This window comes from Natrix helvetica (assembly GCF_964273705.1).
Source record: "Natrix helvetica genome assembly, chromosome: 4".
NCBI lineage: Eukaryota > Metazoa > Chordata > Lepidosauria > Squamata > Natricidae > Natrix > Natrix helvetica.
The window spans coordinates 35,878,417-35,898,239 of record NC_138550.1 but is presented as its reverse complement, the minus strand read 5'-3'; the positions used below and the strand labels follow the sequence as shown (position 1 = coordinate 35,898,239).

The 19,823-nt window shown below is 37.1% G+C and overlaps 1 protein-coding gene across 14 annotated transcripts in view; it reads right to left on the bottom strand.

Annotated features, from left to right (window-relative positions):
* BBX (BBX high mobility group box domain containing) overlaps positions 1 to 18,523 on the bottom strand; it is a 119,814-nt gene extending 101,291 nt beyond the window's left edge. For 3 of the 14 annotated variants that reach the window (XM_081952042.1, XM_081952041.1, XM_081952051.1), the window contains exons 1-3: positions 15,312 to 15,384; positions 7,467 to 7,541; positions 5,658 to 5,795 (exon numbers count right to left, since the gene is read on the bottom strand). Coding sequence is in view for 5 of the 14 variants with exons in the window: in XM_081952038.1 (XP_081808164.1) it covers positions 15,312 to 15,373 (62 nt within the window). In the remaining 9 variants the exon portion in view is untranslated. Of the gene's footprint in view, positions 1 to 5,657; positions 5,796 to 7,466; positions 7,542 to 15,311; positions 15,385 to 17,534; positions 17,604 to 17,966; positions 18,229 to 18,386 lie in introns of those variants that run through there. The other 11 variants (XM_081952040.1, XM_081952039.1, XM_081952048.1 and 8 more) reach the window with 7 other exon arrangements.
* Between the last annotated feature and the right edge of the window lie 1,300 nt (positions 18,524 to 19,823).

The following is a 19,823-nucleotide window of genomic DNA, read 5'->3' as shown; positions in this document are numbered from 1 at the left end:
TTTATTTATTTATTTATTTATTTATTTATTTATTTATTTATTTATTTATTTATTTATTTATTTTAGTTTGTCAAACATGTACAAGGTAACAGGTATAAGTATAAACCCAAAAGTTAAAATTAATTCAGATATGCATATTTCATTTTCCCAAACAAAAAATAACTTTTTGTTATTGAAATTGAGCATGAATCCTAATACTCATCAGAACCACTTACATTTTATGCTAAATTGAAGATGAATGCTTTTATTTCTAGCCAGTGATTAATTTGAAATAAACAATTCTGTCCATCCCCTACTACATATTAGAAGTATTTATTGACAAAAGCAGGCCATAAATAAATGAGTGTATTAACAATAAAACAAAAATATGTGCTTTCCTACCAAAAGAATTCATCAAAATTTAATTACAATTTATATTCATAAATTATAATTCAGGAAAAACATGCTTATTATAGAAGTAATAATAGGGAATGTTCTATTTAATTATGCTTTGTACCACAAAATTTTGCCATGGCATCTGCCCTCTAGAACATCATTTCTCCAGAGGTGAGGCTTGACAAAGTGATTAAATTAGCAGACCAGTGAAATGCTGTGGACACAGTATATTTAGAGGTCAGCAAGGTGTTTGAGAAAGTAGACCACAAGCTGCTTCTTGGTAAACTACAAAAATGTGGGATAGACAGCATCACCACCAGATGGATTTGTAACTGGCTAACAAACTGTACTCAATGAGAAGTCTTTAGTGGTACTACACATACATGGAGGGAAGTAAGCACTGGGGTACCACAAGATTCCGTCTTAGGCCCAGTACTGTACAATATTTTCATAAATGACTTAGATGAGAGAATAGAAGAGAAACACATCAAATTTGCAGATGACACTAAGTTGGCAGGAATAGCCAACACCCAAGAAAACAAGTTAGTAGTTTGCGGTGGCAGCCAAAAACACAAATACAATCCTTGGTTGTATAAACAGAGGCACAGAATCAAAATCACATTAAGTGTTAGTACCGCTTTATAAAGCCTTAGTAAAGCCACATCTGGAATACTGCATCCAGTTTTGGTCACCACATTACAAAAACATGTTGAGACTTTGGAAAAGTCTTTGGCAAAGAAGAGATGATTAAAGATTAGAGACTAAAAAATATGAAGAATGGTTGCAGGATTTGGGTTTGGCTAGTCTAGAGAAAAGGAGGACGGGGGGGGGGGGCTTGATAGCAGTATGCCAATATTTGAGAGGTTGCCACAAAGAGGAGGGGGTCAATGCATTTTCCAAAGCACCTGAGGGCAGGTCAAGAAACAATGGAACAGCTTGCCTTCAGAAATTATGGGTGTTTCACCACTGCATGTTTTTAAAGAAGAGACTGGACAGTCACTTGTCTGAGACGGTATAAGGTCTCCTGCTTGAGTAGGGGGATAGACTAGAAGACCTCCTAGATCCCTTCCAGCTCTATTCTGATTGGTTGATTTTGTGTGTGTGTGTATTAAACTTTTAAAACTGGTGACAAATTAATAAAATCACCACCATGGCAGATGTGTCTATCTCTAAAAAAGTTACCGAAGTGGAAACTTCCAATAACAAAACACCTATCTACCAGAAAGTAATAGTCTCCCAGTTTATAAATGCAATGTTTGTGGGGCCCAAAGACATTTCTTCAGATACATATTATGCTTGATGACATTGATTTCCTTTTTAGTATGCTACAAAGCTTCCACTTTTTAAAAGTTACTTTAAAAAAAGTTTAAGCAAGTCTGTAGGCATTGGGGAAACTGAATGAATAATTGTTGTCTATTTCAATACTACATTATTATTAGTAAGCTACTGTTTGTAATTTAATGCAACACATTTATTTTCTTGAATCTGATATTTAATCACTATCAGAAATTTAAACTTTTTTCAGATCTTTATTTTTATAATTTTATCAAATCTAAAAACTGAAGTTTTAGCTATAATGAAACATGAGCCCCAACTTTTCTATCCTTTTCACACATTATTTTTAAATTTTATTTAAATGAAAATACTAATGAATATTTTATAATTTACTTTTCTTATTTTTCTGAGCCTTAACACTAAGTAGTACAAAAAGATTAAGAATTTAGTTTTTCTATAGGAATTTATTACAAAATAGCTATATTTGACATGTAGAAAATTATCTTAAATTAATCTCAATATGTATTTACTTCAGGGGAACTTCTGATATCTAAAAGCAATTGTCTTTTGCCTAAAAGTTTATTTCCTAATCTTTAGCCATCATTCTAAAGCAGTGAAATTTCTTGGGTAGTTTTTAGGTTGATAAGTCTTTTATCATATGATTGGTGTACTCCCATTATAAAATTTAACAGACCATTCAGATAACAAAAATCTTCCATTTTTTCATTATTTGTATTCTTCTGCCTTTTACTCACTAACATTATTGCCACTATTTATACCGTCCCAAATATGCCAATTGCTGTATAACTTACATATTTAACATATTTTGATCGAAATATACCCCATGATGGTTGTATGCAGAATTCCAGCCTTAAATACAGACTCCATTATATCTAGGTATGTGATTTAGAATAACTATTGCCTGTGAAAATCAATGTGAAATCAATCCATTGATTTACACAGGAACTATCAGAGTTTAAAACTAATCTAAAATGTTAAGACCTTTAAAGGGAAGGTAAATTTTCTTGAAAATTGATTTACAATGACTCAGAAGATAGCAATAACAATAGCACTTAGATTTACAAGCTCTTTACAGAGTCAGCCTATTGCCCCCAACAATCTGGGTCCTCATTTTACAACCTCAGAAGGATGGAAGGCTGAATCAACCTTGAGCTGGTGAGAACTGAACTGCCAAATTGCTGGCATAGGCCAGTCAGCAAAAGTAGCCTTCAGTACTGCATTCACTGTGCCACGGTTCAATGAAAAGTTAAACCAGGAATAAAATAAAAACTTCAGAACTGCATGATCTGCCTTTATCTTGGTAGTTAAGACACAAGCTTGAATTTTCTGAATTCTACAGGAATTGGCAATACATGAGTATACTGGAAGAGTATTTGTTGGGACATGTCATGTTTTCTGAACCAACTGATTTTATTTTATTAAATGAAAAGAAAAGAAAAAAAGGAGAGGAGCATGCAAATTATTTTATTAAAGAGTTTGTAAATAATTTTTTTAGAATAGCTTTGCATCTCAACCAACAAAGCAAAACAATGACTGAGACAATTTAGGAGGTTAAAAAAAGCCGACGTTAATAATCGCAATACTTTGTCTTCTCATTATATGGGTGTTTGTCATTGGTAACATTGTCATGTTATGAATATCCAAACTACACTTTATGAAAACAGATACAAAATGTATTTCCTCAAAATTCTAGATGTGTCCAAGGTCTTCAAAATCTTATTCCTGTCCACAATGGCACAGTTCCATATAAATTGTTCTCATTTAACAATGTTAATTGGGATTGGCAATTCCACCATTAAATAAAGTGGCCATTAAAGGGGAACTATGATTTTCTGCTGGAAAGAAACAGGACCACTCAGTTTCACACCTTTAACTTTTGTTTACCTTCTAACCCTTCCCCAGTATTTGGAATGGTCCAGTACCTGCTTCTTGAAATCTCTTTCTCTCAAATTCTTCACTCTGGGGAAACAGGTGGGGAAGGGAAACAAGTGGTATCTATAGGCAATCTCTCCTTTGCCTGATCATTTCCCACTGCCAGCATGAATCCACAGTTTTTTATGTGTAAAAAAGCAAAGAATCTTCTCTTGTACTCCATTCCAATTTTCCTACTCTATGGTGAATTGGGGAGGCGGGGGAGGGGAAAGATAAAGGGAAGAATTACGTACAGAATGTGCTTACTTCCTGTCTATCCCACAGAGCAGAGAGAATGAAGAGAAAGAAATTTCAAGAGAATACTATAAGCTGTTACATTGCACACCTTTGGATCTGAGTCCTGAGTTGCTAATACAATTGCATTGCTTTAAATGTATAGAAAACAGTTGTTAGTTGAGAAGTCGTGTCCGACCCATCACGACCCCCAGGCCTTCTACCATCCTCTGGAGTCCATTTAAGCTCACACCTATTGCTTCGGTGACTCCATCCAGCCACCTCATTCTCTGTCATCCCTTCTTTTGCCCTCAATCTTTCCCGGCATTAGGCACTTCTCCAGTGAATACTTTCTTCTCATTAGGTGGCCAAAGTATTTGAGTTTCATCTTCAGGATTTGGCCTTCTAAAAATCAGTCAGGGTTGATGTCTTCTAGGACTGACCAGTAAGTAGGCACAAAGGAAAGTAATTTTTTTAGGCAATTTCTCTTTTGTGTGACCCATTTCCACTGATGGCATAATAGCATTGTTTTCAATGTGCAAACTGCAAACAGCTGACTCTCTTGAGATCTTTCCAATCTCTCTGCTCTGCAAGTGAGGAGAGGGGGGGGGGGGAAGCAAGTTATATCTGTAGGCAAAGTCTCCTTTGTCTGATACTTCCTCTCATACCACAAAGTGGAGAGATTGGAGAGAACGAGATTTCAAGAAAGATATTTACTCTTTTGCACATAAAGAACAATGGAATCATGAAAGGCCCAGTAACAGGACAGAATGCCTCAGAAACGGATCACTCCCATCTCCTTTGCAGGATGAAGATTAGAAAAGATGAGATTTTAAGAGAATAAACTGTTTGTCATTTTTCTTTTTTGGCAAAGGGGAAACAAGCAATGGTGTTTTCCTGCCTAACTACTCTTTCAGGAACTCCATTTTATCCATCACTTTAATAAACACTGTCTACAAATTAGATAAATTTTAAAGTCCCTAAATGTTTCTGCAGCTACTTTTTAGTTATAAGTTACATGTGACTTAGATTGAACAGCATTTTGGAAATGATTCATCAATAGAACTCCATTGCTTCAGAAATGGTTTTGTGTCTTTTCTTCCAAACTAATAGGTATCAATGACTTTTTTAAAAGGACATTTTCATAATTTGTGCTCCTAAAGTATGCATGTTGAAAACCCAAGAATGATAAAATGAGCCGAGGTTTGTGGCATTTATACACAGCAGGACTTGGATTTTAGATAATTTAAATTAGTATTTACTCAACTGGCCCAATTAATCAGAATAAACTAGGAAATTATTAGTTTTTCCCCAATTATGCTACTACTTCAATCAAGTTCCTGAACCTCTGATACTACTTAGGTATACAAAAATACAGAAATTGGAGGGATACTTTTTTTATACAACCGAAAAAGCAATAATGCATAAACATACTTTCACTCATGCAATCAGAATTTTCTTTTCTTTTTGACCACTTTAAAATATGTAGAATTTCCCACTCAAAAATTCTGATCTAGTGAACCACCTAAATTTCCAAATAGGGAATATCTCTTCTCCAGATAAAAGGCCAATTAATTGCAACTTATTGTACTGCATATACATCAATCACAATCCACAGAATCAAGATATAGCTGTCTTTTGTGAGATTTTAAGGAAAACGTGCATAGGATTCTAGATATTTTTTAATTTAATGGAATTAAGCTTCACACCTCATTTATTTTGCTTTCCTGCCATGTAATTCAAGTAGGTTTAAACAGTTTTTTCCCTTAAAAACAACAACATAGAAACATTGCTTATTCATTGTACAGCAGCAAGGCTTCATCAAAAAAATATTTTCTCACCTTAGCCAGTTTGGTCTAATGACTAAAACTCTAGGCTAGAAACCAGGAGACCATGAATTCCAGTCCTCCCTTAGGGATGAAAGCCATCTGAGGGACTTTGAACCAGTGCATTCTCGCAATACAACTTGGCTCACAGAACTATTGTTGGGAAAATAGGAGGAAGAAGGGGTATTAGTTTGTGTTCACTGCCTTGGGTTATTTATAAAGATAACAAATGTGGAATAAAAATACTATATCTATATAACCTAAATCTGTTCTAAAGTAGCCACATTTACTCTGCTATAGTAAAAGTTAAAAATCATTTTGTTTCTTTGTACTATTAGTAAGTGAAACTTACAAGTAGTCCTGACTTAATAACAATAATTGGGACCAGAAACTCTTTGTCATTAAGCAAAATAGTTATAAAGTACAATGCCATGTGACTGCACTGACTTGCAATGACAATTCCAATTGCAGTTATTAGATGCAATGTCACGTGATCATCATTTGCATCCTTCTGCCAGTTTCTGGCAAGCAAAGTCATCGGAGACAAATGATGATCATGTGACATTGCATCTAATGGCCATGCAGGATTCACCTAACAACTACAACTGGAACTACTTTCGCAAGTCAGTGCATCGCAAATCATCAACTTTGTTTGTCAGCTGGCAGAAGTATGCAAATGATGATCATGTGACACTGTCAATGACTGCTTGCCACTTTGGTTGTTGGAAACCACAGTGAAGGAATTGGAAGGTCATAACAAGATGTTTGGTTGGCATAGGTTTTTATGGTACAATAAAGTTAAAGTTAATGTGGACTTTAGAAATTACTATGTGAGAAGTGACATATTGAGGGTATAGAATAAATTACAATCCCAGATTGTGCCTGAAGTATCTTTACAGACCTCAGCAAAGGAAGGATTCTATTGAAGAAAAAAAGCAGATAGAGAGAAATGGCTAACGTATCAAGACTTATTAATACATAAAAGTGGAGAAATTAAGATGAAGTCAAGATAATAACTGACAGCAAAAGTCAGCTTTCAGTAGTTTTTATAATTAAAAAGATTTAATATTTAATATTTAAAAAAACAATTGGAATTAAAAAAACAAAATGAAATTTGAAATTAAATTATATATTCATGATGATGAACATATAACAGCAAAAATGCATAAACTCTTGTTAAGATTTGAAATAATAAAATGGGCTATTGATTTTGGATATAACAAAGATATTAGAGAATGTGAGTAACTGGGATTAAATTTACACTATCATAATTTAAGCTACTTCTTTTTATAAAATAATGCATCATTGGTATACGACATCAGAGAAATTATAAAAAATATATAAAGGTGTTTCAAAGTAGGGTTGGGAATGTGAAAAGCATGAAGGACATTTTATTATGCAAGGTGGAATTGTGAGAAAGCTAAGAAATTCTGGGTATGAAATTCTGGGTATGAATTTACAACAATGGTGCAAAGGATAGTAAGGATTCACATTACGAAGAAAGCAGAATTCTTTTTATTGGGACTTATGGACAATGAATTAGAAAAATCTGTCACTCCACACAGAAAACATGACCGGATAAAGTACAATGCTTCCACCATCACAACAGTCCAAGAACATGGGAAAAGGCCCCTCAGCCTTTTTGCTCTATCCACTAGGCAGCTGCAGACTATGATCTCCCTTGTCTGTTACAACAACTCATAATAAAGTTATTTTGTATAGAACTGTAACAAAATTATTGTATGCACAACAGAATACTACAATTCCCACAGTGAAGGAACAGACTTTGAAAATATCAGAATTTGCAGAAACAGCAAAACTGACCTGTTTGATCAGACAAAAGTAAAGCAGCAAAACCTTTTCTGAAAGATTGGAAACCTTTCTTATGTGGACTTTTTGCTGCAAGTAAAAAGGAATGAAATGGATTTATGGATTTGAAGATTTAACAAAAATTAAATGATAGGCTGAAGATGATTATATAATATCTAAGAGGGAGAAGGAACAATAAGATTGTAATTATCTGTTTAAAATATTGGAAGTCATTCATATATTCCCTAAGTTGGGGGAATGTGTGTCTTGCATTCCCCCCCCCTTCCCATCCCCCCTTATATGTCTTTTACCCTATGGGGGGGAATCTAAATCTATTAAAAACCGGAAAACAACAGTGAAGGTGGCAAATAGTGATCATGTGACCATAGAATCTTCGTAATTATGAGCCAGTTGCCAATTATTTGAATTGTGATCATGTCATTATGGAGATAGCTAAACGTTTGCATTTGGCTATAGCTTCCAACACAGACACGATCAGATAGGTTCTGTCCCCAATTGAAGCTCAATATATATTCTAACCTAGAATGTAACAAAGTGCCTGAAATGCATTTATTGTATACAACCTATATGTACATAATGCTAGTCTCAAATCTAGTAGAAAAATTATTAGAATTTGGATAAATTATATCATTAACTGTAACCATATTTCAAAGTAAATTTGGATAAGGTCCCTGACATGCTATTTGTTCAGTTACTATCCCTCATTTGTAGCCTCATGGAATATTGTTGCCACCGACGTCCATGCTTAATTGCATTGCCCAGTAGTACGATTGATATATTACATCTAACTGCCCACTTAAGTCCACCTTGTTCTCTAAGGGATGTTTCAAAATGAATGCTTACATTTTCTGATAAGAGTCATGTACAGAACTTGGAATACTGTACCAGATGATGACCTTGTCATCTCCACAGGGATTGATTACACTCGCTGTTATGCTTTCCATGTTTTATATCTTTACTGTCTGCACATGCCCAAATGAATTCTCCATAATTATTACATAACAGTGCAAGAGCCTGTATATTTCACTTCATCAGTAAAATACAAAGTAATTTACACTGCTGAGGACCATAAGATCTTTCTGGTCTATCTTGCACATAGCAAAGCATGCTGTATTTTTTGAATATTCAATTAAACTTGAAAATAAACAGCATTGTTTTCCTCCCCATGACCAATAGAACAATATCCATCAATTATTTTCTATGGATCTATTGCATTAAATTATCATGATTCCTCCTGCTCTTTCCTATCGGCAGTAGACACAGAGCTATTGTCAGAGCTAGCTGTTTGCAGGCAAAGCCAGCCCTGTGCAGGGAGATGAGCACAGTAGGAAAAGAAATAGGCTTCTGGGGACAGTCTGAAAGCAGGCTAGTGTTGAATCAATTAACCAATTGCTTAAACTGAAGAGTCAGGGCCAAGTCTGGGATATTCTAAAGCAGGGGGATTTTCTCATCTTACCTGACAGATGCTGAATTAGTTTCTAAATTGTTCCATTTTGATCACTGATATGGCTGTATTCATGTATAACTCAGAAGTAGTAACCATACTCAGAGAATCAGGCATCTTGACCTTGTTTTCAAAGTCCATGACTGAAATATCTGGCATGTAACTTAGATGTGATAGACAGTAAAACCAAAAATAGGAAACAAAATTCAAATTTGTCTCTAAATTTGTATACATTATTGTATTCTTGACATCTGATTCATGATTTAATTCACCTGCTAATGTATTTGTTTTACGCAATCCATGAATCACTATGTGAATTAAGTTTTTTGATGACGTACAATAAAAGCAACCAAATGAGTATCAACAAAAACATAATTCCTAAATATGTCATCTACTATCCATCAAGGCCAAAGGGACCATGGAATAGGTCTTCACAATCTTACAAAATGTTAGGTAGGATAGGGCCACAACTGTTTGTGTAGTACACTATTCCATAGGGTGGGGCCACCACTACTCTAGTTCACAATGCAAGGAGAGGAATTTTGGGATAAAATAGGCATATTCAACTCTGACAAACTGTTCTTTGTATATCATATAGGCAGATCATATTGACCTTTAAAATTGATGATCAGAACTTTGAATTAGGCCTTAAAACCTATTGGCATTTGATGCTGTGACCTTAAAATTGGTGTTAATCTAACCACATACACAGCATTACAATAGTCCAGGCATGTGGGATCAAGGTATGAAGTACTGTCACAAAAGCATCATCATTTTGACCAGCTAGGACTGAAACGAATGCACTGCTGGAGCAAAAGCAGCTTAGTCTGGACCTTCCACCTACTGTTTAAGCATGAGTTAGGAATTACATAGAACTCCCATATCACAAATTACCTTTTCAAGGGGGGAACTACAACTCTGCCAGAAATAATTACTTGTACCAATACCGCCAGATATTTGTTGATAAGCAACAACTTTGACCTGGGAAAATTTAATCACCACTAATCTCCAGTCATTGGTTAGGGATTTTTATAGCATTTTCAGCTTGGCTGAGGCGTAAATGTACAACAGAGTATCATCAGCGTACTGATAGTACTTCACACCAGATCAACAGATGATGTCTCCCAGAAGCCTTGTATAATTTTTTAAGAGACTGACTGAATCTTCTGGTCACGAACATTCAGACTTAGAAAACAATTCTCCTTGTTAAGTAAAATGACATGAATCACATTCTGTAAAAAAAAAAAACCCACCAAGCTTTCAGATTTTTGGTATTAATTTGTTACTGAGTATCAGAGTAGTTTTACATAATGGTCCCTACTTTTAAATATGGTTGACAGATCTGTGATTAGTAGACACTTTCTCTCTGAATTATGATGAATTATAATATTCAGACAAATACTAGTTATGCATTCACAGCCTTTCTAATTTAACATCCTCCAGATATGATAAAATATAATTCTTAATACCCTACTGAGGATGTTGGTCTTTGTCAGTTATACCTGATGAAAGTTGCAATGAACTAATCTAGGAGCATCATTTGTGCCATGTGAACGTAACATCTGAAGTGCTTCAAAACTATAAGTCTATTGACATTATTAATTTATTCCATTTATAATCCATTTTGGTTCAAATGAACCCACAATGTAGCAAACAAAACAAAGAGTTCTTAAACCAACTGATAATTAACATTCTGGCCTCTGGAAACTTTTTCAACTAATTACTACTTGTAGAACCTTTTCAAGGATTGTTTCCTGCAGTAATTAAGACAGGGTTTAATTAAACCACAGATAACTTTACCAACTTACTGGCTCAGGAAAAATAGGAGGAGGTATTGTACACTAGTTGCAAATGTGCAAAAACAATCTCCACTAGTCAGCAATAGCCAAGATCAAAAAGCTCCCTCAAAAAGCATCTCTGTTGTAAAGTAGTTACACAATTATCAAATGTAGTTATCTATTTACAAACATTTGCATTTATCTGGATTTTATTTAAATATCCTAAGGATACTTAGTGTATTCAGCCAAATAAACATATGTAGAATAAAGTTAATCTGCATTCATTATTTGTACTCTCATATAGCTTTGAATTTGATTCAAACTTAACCATGCTTTCCACAAGGTTAATTGAAAACCGAATCTTATTTATTCAACTCAAACATAATATAAAAGATGTAAAGATAAAGTCAATACTGGAATTTAGCTGATAGTTCTGCTATTAACTCACCTCACAGGATTGTTGTTGTGGGGAAAATAGAAGGAGGAAGGTATATTGGATATATATGTTACCTTGAGTTATTTTTAAAAGTAATAAAGATGAGATATAAATAAATAAACAAATAATCTTTACCTAAATCTAAATTTATTAATGCTACTAATAATAATTCAACATCTTGACTTGAAAACATGTACTCAAAAATGTGTTGATATATAGGGAGTTATCGATTTATGACCATAATTGAGCCTGAAATTTCTGTTGCTAAGTGGGACAGTTATAAAGTGAATTTTAACCCATTTTATAACCTTTCTTGACATAGTTGTTAAGTGAATCACTGCAGTTACTAAGTTAGTAAAACAGTTGTTAAGTGAATCAGGTTTCCCCATTGACTTTGCTTATCAGAAAGTCACAAAAGGTGATCACATGAACCTGGAACACTGTAACTGTTATAAATATGCATCAGTTTCCAGGTGTCTGAATTTTGATCATGTGACCATGGGATGCTGCAATGGTAAGTGTGAAAAATGGTCATGTCACTTTTTTCAGTGCCATTGTAACTTCAAACAATCACTGAATTAATAGTTGTAAGTCAAGAACTCATACATATTTCAGTTTCTGGACATTTACAAATCAGTGTGCAAATTTACAATAAATTACTTCAGTACTGTCTTTAAAAATTACATTTTTACTAAACCCTAAGCTGCCTCTAAAACTAACCTATGATAGAGTTTGTTTAAATAAGTTTTATATTTGTAAGGCTTTGATACAATTGCATATTTATAATGCATAATACATGAAAATATAGGTGTATGTGTGTGTGTGTATGCATGTATGCACAATGGTGGTCAGGACAATAAATGTTATTTACTTACAGCAGAGCTTTCTGTATTCATCATTTTCTTAAAACTCTGCAGTAATACAACTTGAAAGAAGACAAAACAATTTGCCTTCCTACATCATCATACTTCATATTAGGACTAGAATTTTAACCTAGTTGTATATTAAGGGATTTGAACATCCATTATCTTACTACTGCTATGGGGCACAGGGATTTTTTTAATGCCAGAATATTGCAGTAGTGAATCTGAACAAATTCTTTGTTTACCATTTATATGACACAGATGAGATATTCCTAATGCATAATCATTAAACCACATCGTATTATGTGTTATAAGTTTTCGAAGAGGGATGCAGATAAAGGGAGACTGGATGGATTTATTACAGTTAACTGGTAACTACTTCTGTTTGCACTCTGACTTGAAAGATAGACCTATTCTTGAGACTGAATTTACTACATTTAATTAAACAATTGACAAGATATGATATTGAGAAACAAACATAGATTTTTGACCAGGACAATCTATTTATAACTTTTGGGGTGATTCAGGAAAGTTAATGTGTTATGGTAAATTTTCTACTTACAATAAATTTTCTACTTACTATTCTATTTTACAATAAGAGTTTGTTAACAAAGTGTTTTGAAACTTTTATTTTGTTCTGTTTTACTATTATTATTATTTTAAATCCTTTGTCAATATAACATATAGAAGACAAGTCAATAAGTTGCTAGTAGATTTAAAAATTTAGGGTGGGCCTGTTTCGCACGGGATAGGAACTGATGTTGTAGTAATATTAATTGGTACTCAACTAAAGGGGATATTATGTATAAATATGGCTGTGTTTGTTGTTCAGTTGCACCTTTTTAATTTTCTGATTGCTTTGTGTTTTATGGGTTTTTTTTCTTTTATGTCTTCTGGAATTTTGTATTTTAACTTTGTAATAAAATAAAAAATAGGGGAAAAAAGAAAAAGTGAAACAACTCATTACCCCAAAAAACAGCATTACATATTTAAAATGACAAAATAAATATGAGCATTCATTCATGTAAGAGTGAACTACTAAGACCTTTTAAAAACATTTAGGTATGGAGCCAAATGCACATAGTCCATAATAAGGCATATCAATAATATATCAAGCAACATGATGCAGAATCAAGTCTGCAAGTCTGGTTTAAAAATCAAGAGAGGGTCTGCCATAATTCCCACCTCTATACGAAGTTCATGGGGCATGGATAAGGTAACAGGACTTCCCAGGGCAGTCCCACTTATTGAAGTACCTACCAGAGAACTTTAAAAGGCCCAACTTGGTTTATATTTTGTAAGCAGATCAAATCAATTTTATTCAGTGTGAGTTTGGCCCTCAGTTTAGAATATCAAGTCTCAGAAACAACCACCAAGTTTACTGATGATCTTTTGATGATGCCTTAATTTTATGAACTTCTTTTCACTTTTATTGTTCAAACCATTTTTATATCCTGAGTCTCTCAAGTTTGGGACAGGCCATAAATACTGTTAAATAAAGGAATATTAAAAAAAAATGTAGGACCTAAAATACAACTAGTGTTCCTATAGATACCATTCCAATAATTACTAATAATTATTATTACTGTTCCTAATAGTGGAAAATTAAGCAATGCAGTAAATATCCTATCCTGATGGATATGAAGGTGCGCATGAGGAAAAACTGGCTTCAGCTTAACCCTGGAAAGACTGATAATCTTTGGGGTTGGGGCCTTGACAGTTATAGGACTATAACTTTTTTAGTGCTGGGGTTGGGCACCTAGACAGACCCAGTGTGCAATCTTGGCAGCCTTCTGGACTTGCAACTCAAAAAGATAGTGGCAGTCGTGGTTAGGATGGCCTTTGCACAAGTTTGTGTTATGTACTAATAGTGCTTATTAATGAATTGGAAGGCTCTGATCAGTCAGTCATGCCCTAGTCACCTCTCATATGGATTACTGTAATGTATCCTATATGGGGTTGCCCTTAAAGAGTATCCAGAAACTTTAGTTGGTGCAAAATGCAGTGGCTCAGTTATGTGGACTCCTAGGATACCAATTGTTACACCTCTGGTCTATGAACTGCATTGGTTGCTAGTCTGTTTCTAAGTCCAATTCAAGGTGCTATTTTTGACCATTAAACCCTTCATTACATGGGGGGGCAGGTTATCTGAGTGACTACTCACCTCAATTACACCTGCTCTTTAAATCCAGCAGAAATTATATGCTATGGATCCCACTGTTCAGGATTTACACTTGGTGGGCCTGAGGAAGCATGACTTCTTTGCCATGGTGCCCTCCTTATGGAAGTTTCCTCTGCCCCCTTAGTTCCATTCCTACTTACCTTCCAGTAAGTTCCTCAAAACCTGACTCAGTCATCTCAGGGGACCAGGGCATTTTGAGGTGACTAACTAATCCAATTATTCTAATGTATGCTTTACGCTTTCAAAAACTTTTTAGTAATGAATGGGTTTTTTTTTTACATTTTATTTCCATATGTTTGTTGTATACTTCCCAGAATCACTAACAGTGAGATAGATGGCTTTATAGATATATAGATATTTAAAATCTGGAAAATTATTTACACTAGGAAATTTAAATTATAGGGGGAAAAATTGGACTTGGAGATGAAATTTCCCCCCAAATTCTAAAAAGACACACATCATAATATTGAGTGAATGAAATAACAACAAAGATATTACACTAGCCTATTTATAAGAATGCCATCCATTATAGATATCGTAGTAGGGATGTAGTTATTAGTACTATGAGAGAAATACTCAACTTTTATGTATACAACAAAAATAACTAATTAAAATTAATATTAAAAAGATAAGAGAAATTTCAGTAAGCATCAATGTTGTATAGAATATCTTGAGTTTTAAAACCAGATGAACTTGTTCCCCAGTTCTAAAAGGCATGTCTACTCTATTTTATTTTTAACCCATAACTTTTTAAAATTATTATCATTGTAACTAGTTATAGTTGTGAAACTCTTTATTGCATAGCTCTTTTGCATATTTTAATAATCTATGGCATTTCTTACAAAATATTAATCACTATAAACAAAAATTCTTTGAGAAGGGAGGTTTGTGTCTTAAAAATTCTAAATGTATTTTAAAAATTTATTGAAAACAAGTTTTCAAAAAAATCTAATTTATGTATTAACACACCTCACACATACTGTACATATATAATATTTTTACATTTGCTGACAGTGCTAATGGGAGACATTTTAATGAAGAACTACAATGTGATAAGGCAGCTCTGTCCCCAAACAGCAGATTTTATCTTATTATTATTATCATTAGTAATTTGTAAATACAGTTTACATACTTACCTGGAATGGTAAATGAAAATTACAAGGACGGGAAAATTAAACTGTCTCCAAACCTTTGACATGTGATAGTGACCTAGAAAATATTAAATAAAGGAATATCAATACTGCAGCAAGGCTGATGGAACCCCAAATTTACAACTTTTTGCTTCACCTTTTAACTTCCACAACATCAAATTATTATTAAAATGTGAATCAGAATGTGCCTTGAGAAAATAAAAAGTAGAACACTAAATAACTAACAAAAGTAGTTATAACATCTTGCTTATAAAAGGACACTGGGACTAAGCAATCAGAAGGATGATTTATTTTTGTTTTCCTTCATTCTGTCTTGGACCACTATATCTAATATATCCATAATGGCAAATACAAGAAAGTTGAACTCACATTGAAATAAGAATCTAAGCAGGAAAGAAATCCCCTTGACTTCCACATGTAATTGTTCAATCAGGGATGTCTATATATTTAAACTATTTCACCATCATTTACCAAAAAAATCTGGTAAGGAATCCAAACTGTAGATAAGAAATCTACAGAGGAGAAACAGCAACATTGTAGCATACTTCCTGATTAAAATCCCTGTTCCCTTTTCTCACCAAGAAAATCAAAAGAAAGAGGAAAAAATAACAAAGATTTGATTCCCACCAGCGGACAGAAAAGAAAAAGAGCTTCTGCTTGCAAACCACCCCCACCCAACTAGCCACCTATCTCACCATGGAAAGTATAGGCAGGGCCATCTGGGTTTGAGGGTGACCGAGAAGATTATTAAATATGGAGAGCAGCAGAAGAAACCTAGGGCTTTTCTCTTTTTTTTCCCTTCTGGTCACCATCAAGTTTGCATCTTAGTTACAAAATGTCGATCTTAGAGGCTGACAAGACACAGGGAAAGAGAAGTGAGGAAAAGAGAGTCCATCTTGCTGGGGTGGGGGTGCTTAATGAAAGGCAGTCATGCAATATATAAATCTCAACCTTCCTTGGGGAAAAGTCTACACAACACCTTGCAGGAGAGCCTGAAGCAAAGAGAGACAGCCAGGGTGCCCAGAGAGGGGGATGCCAGATCTGCCCCGATGTTCCTCCTCCACACCCTTTGCTCCCCAGCGATATTTGGTGAATCACACTGGCAGAAAACACCTCCCTTCTGCCGCTGCTCTTACTTCCCTGCTCCCCCCCCCCCCCCGCGCAGGCCCAAGCTATGATCCCGCGACTGCTGCCACCGGGGAGGAGAAAGAGGTGCCGCTGCTGAAGCCACATGGAAACTCAGGATCCTGTGGTAGCTCCATCTTCTAACACGTTTGGGGACCGACAGACTGGAAAGGGGGAGGGGATATAAACGTGCGCGCATAGACTCCCCCCAACATAAGTAAGCGTCGAGATGGGTAATAAACTGTCCCTATCTCATCAGTGCATGGGATGAGATCAGGGATCTAAACGTGTCAAGAGTAGGACAGGCAATGGTTTCAAAACCCCAGGCCAAGTGATCTTCCAAAGCAGCCTGCTTCTTTCCTTTCCATACTCACCCACCCCGCATGTCTCTGACAAACTTTCCGACACCTACCGGCAAGTAGTTGCTAATTTGCCCCTTGCACTTTTTTTTAGGGGAAACAGAAAATGAAAAATGAACCAATCAACCAAACGCTGATCGTGACATGAATGACCGCAACCCGGGTATTTGCTTTACTCTCCGCCCCCCTTTATCCCCCCCCCGACAGAAAAGGACGGTAGCGTTTCTGTCTCCAGTCCCCCCCCCCTCCTCCTGCACACACAAACAGACATACACACTCCCCTCGGTCGTACATGTTGCCTCAGCTTCTTTTTGCACCGTTTCATTTCACCTTCCTCATTCAACGGCAGCGGATTGTTACAGAGATATTCCCTAACACAAACCTACCGCTTTCTAGATCCCGGGATTAAGGAGACGTTCTCCGTCTCCATCTCCTTTTGCTCAACTGTGTTTCGTTTTGTTTTTTAAAAAGCCCCGATGATCGATCCAGCTATGCAAGTTTCACATAAAACACCGGGGAGGAAGAAGAGGGAGAAAGAAGCGAGCAGGATGCAAGTCTGATTTCTGCAATTTACCATCGACCCGATCTCGCAGCAGCAAATAACAGTTTACCACCCCGTCTGCTGCTTGAAACCTAAACGACGCCTGCAAGATACACATTCTTCTTCCTGGGCAAATAATCTGCAAGTTTTCTGTCATCGCGACCGTTTGGTGGTACAACTTACCTTTAGAAATAGGACTTTAAGCTGCCAAGGCCTTCCTCTCCCCCCCAGCCTCGCTCGCTCTCCACCTTAAACTTATTGACACAACATAATCCCACATTCATGCAAAATCCTGACACAGCCTCTCTCCTCCTACGTCCTATCCTCCCCCCCCCCCACCAACAATCTCTTTTATTCTTTCTCCCGGCTCGCACTATCTCCCTTTTTTAAAAAAAATCGCCTAATAATTGCACATTTTGTTGTTGGTGTGGGAGAACGGAGGGAGTGAAAGTGCTTGCAAGATATGGTTCTGTACCGGAAAATACCGATTCCTAACTCAAGTCTAAACTGAGCCCCGCTAGATGGCTTTCCGCCCCGCACCCCGCTTCTCTCTTCCCCCTCGCCGCCCACTCTGACACAAGCCACGAGCCACGCAACGCAAATAAATCAACGCACCAACATGTCCCCGCCAGCTCCGTGCCTCCACTCTTACAATTAAGTTTCATTTCTTGCTGCCCCTGTCAAGACACACATACACCAGGAGAAAGGGAAGGTTGTTTTCATTCCTCCGGTGGGGCGCCAGCTTTTATTTTATTTTTCCTCCGCTCTCTCCGTTGCTGCCGCCGCGGCTGCTCCTGTCTCTGCGTGGTGAGAGAGGTGCTGCTTTTCCAACGCCGCCTGGCACTGGCTGGCCTACCCTCGTCCCCCTCCCGCGCCGCCTTTCCTCCTAATGCATTGCATTACAACTCACCTCTTTCCTCCGCCTCTCCCACCTCCCCCCCCCATACACCCCACAATCCCGGCGGGCGCGCGCGCACACACACACACATAACACACACAAACCACGGAACCCCCCCCAACCCACCATCCGCTGACCTTCTCTCGGGCTCCCCCATCCAAAGTTTCAGGGGACAGGCGAGCGTTGAGGCGGAAAGTGAACGGGAATTGAGGCAAGAGGCAAAGGACGTCAAAAGGTCTGCGCCTTCCTCTGAAGAGTCCAGCCTGCCGGTTGTGGCGGCTATCGCTGCTGGCGGCGGCGGCGGAGCTGCTTGGCGGAGTCCTTGGGGGTTGCCCCAGTGCCTTTAAGTGAGTAATAATAGAAAGGGAAGTGTTGGGAAGAGGAGCCTGATCTCCAGAGTCGCTCAGGAAAAAAATTAAAGGGGGAGACTGGGGCACTTACCTCCCACTTGTGTATGAGAAAAAGAGAGGGAGACTGAGAGAAAGAGAGGGATAGCGCTAGCGGCAGTGGTCACTCAGTGTTTCTTTATGTGAAAGTGAAGAGAGAAGCTCTGAACAGAGCCCACCGCACACTGTTTCACATACAGTACATGTAAGCCTGAGAGACCGAAAACATTTATTTTTATAGAAGAGAGCCTGCCATTGGCTCGCGGTCTGAAGGACAGATCAGCCAGCCATACAGCTCGCCTGTTACACCCAAAGAGAAAAACGCACGCAACTACACTCACACGGAGGCGCACACATACGGCCCCGTACACGGTCTCCCGCCCGCGGCGCGTGCACGCGCAGATACACGCAAATGCGATCACGTACCTAGAAATGGGTCTTTTCTAGACCGGTGGGCGGTTTGGTGGCAGGGACGCAGGTAGAGAAGAGAAAGGGGGAACTCGGTCTCTGAGAAGAAACGGGCGCTCGTACACGCGCATACAAATGTCCATTAACTGACGTGGGAGGGTTTCTTGGGTCATAAACTCCCAAGTCCCTTGGACCTAGAAGTGGGTTTCTTGGTCGCCGGCATGTGGTGCCCCACGGAAAAGCAAGGCTTTGTGTGACGACTTTCGAGGGGGAGCTGGTAAACAATTGCCGCGGGACTGAATTTTAGTGGCGGTTGCAGAAATGACTCCCAAGCTGGACTGCTCCCACAGAGGCCAAGAATCCCGAAAAGAGAAGTTCATAACGCCCAAAATGCCTCTTTTGGAGGCGTTGCCGGTCAGACGGATACTTTCCTACTTAAAAGTAGTACCTCTCTCAGGAATGAAAGAAGGGGGGGGGATGAAATGAGACTTTACTGTCAAAAGCTTACCGGTCAGTATTAGCACAGCAAAACGACGAGAAAGCTGCAACATTCAGATTTAAAATATACTTAAACAGGAACCTTTAAATCACTGCTGGAAAAAACAGTGATGATTATTCAGACATTTCATTACAGCAAGACACTTTATTATGGCAGAATTTCCACGAATTACAGACAACTTCATACAATATATTTTGTATCTGGTCAATTCCTTCCTATATATTTTGTATCTGGTATATTGAATTGTAGTCCACTTTTGGTTGCATGGCTCTTTTTTCAGA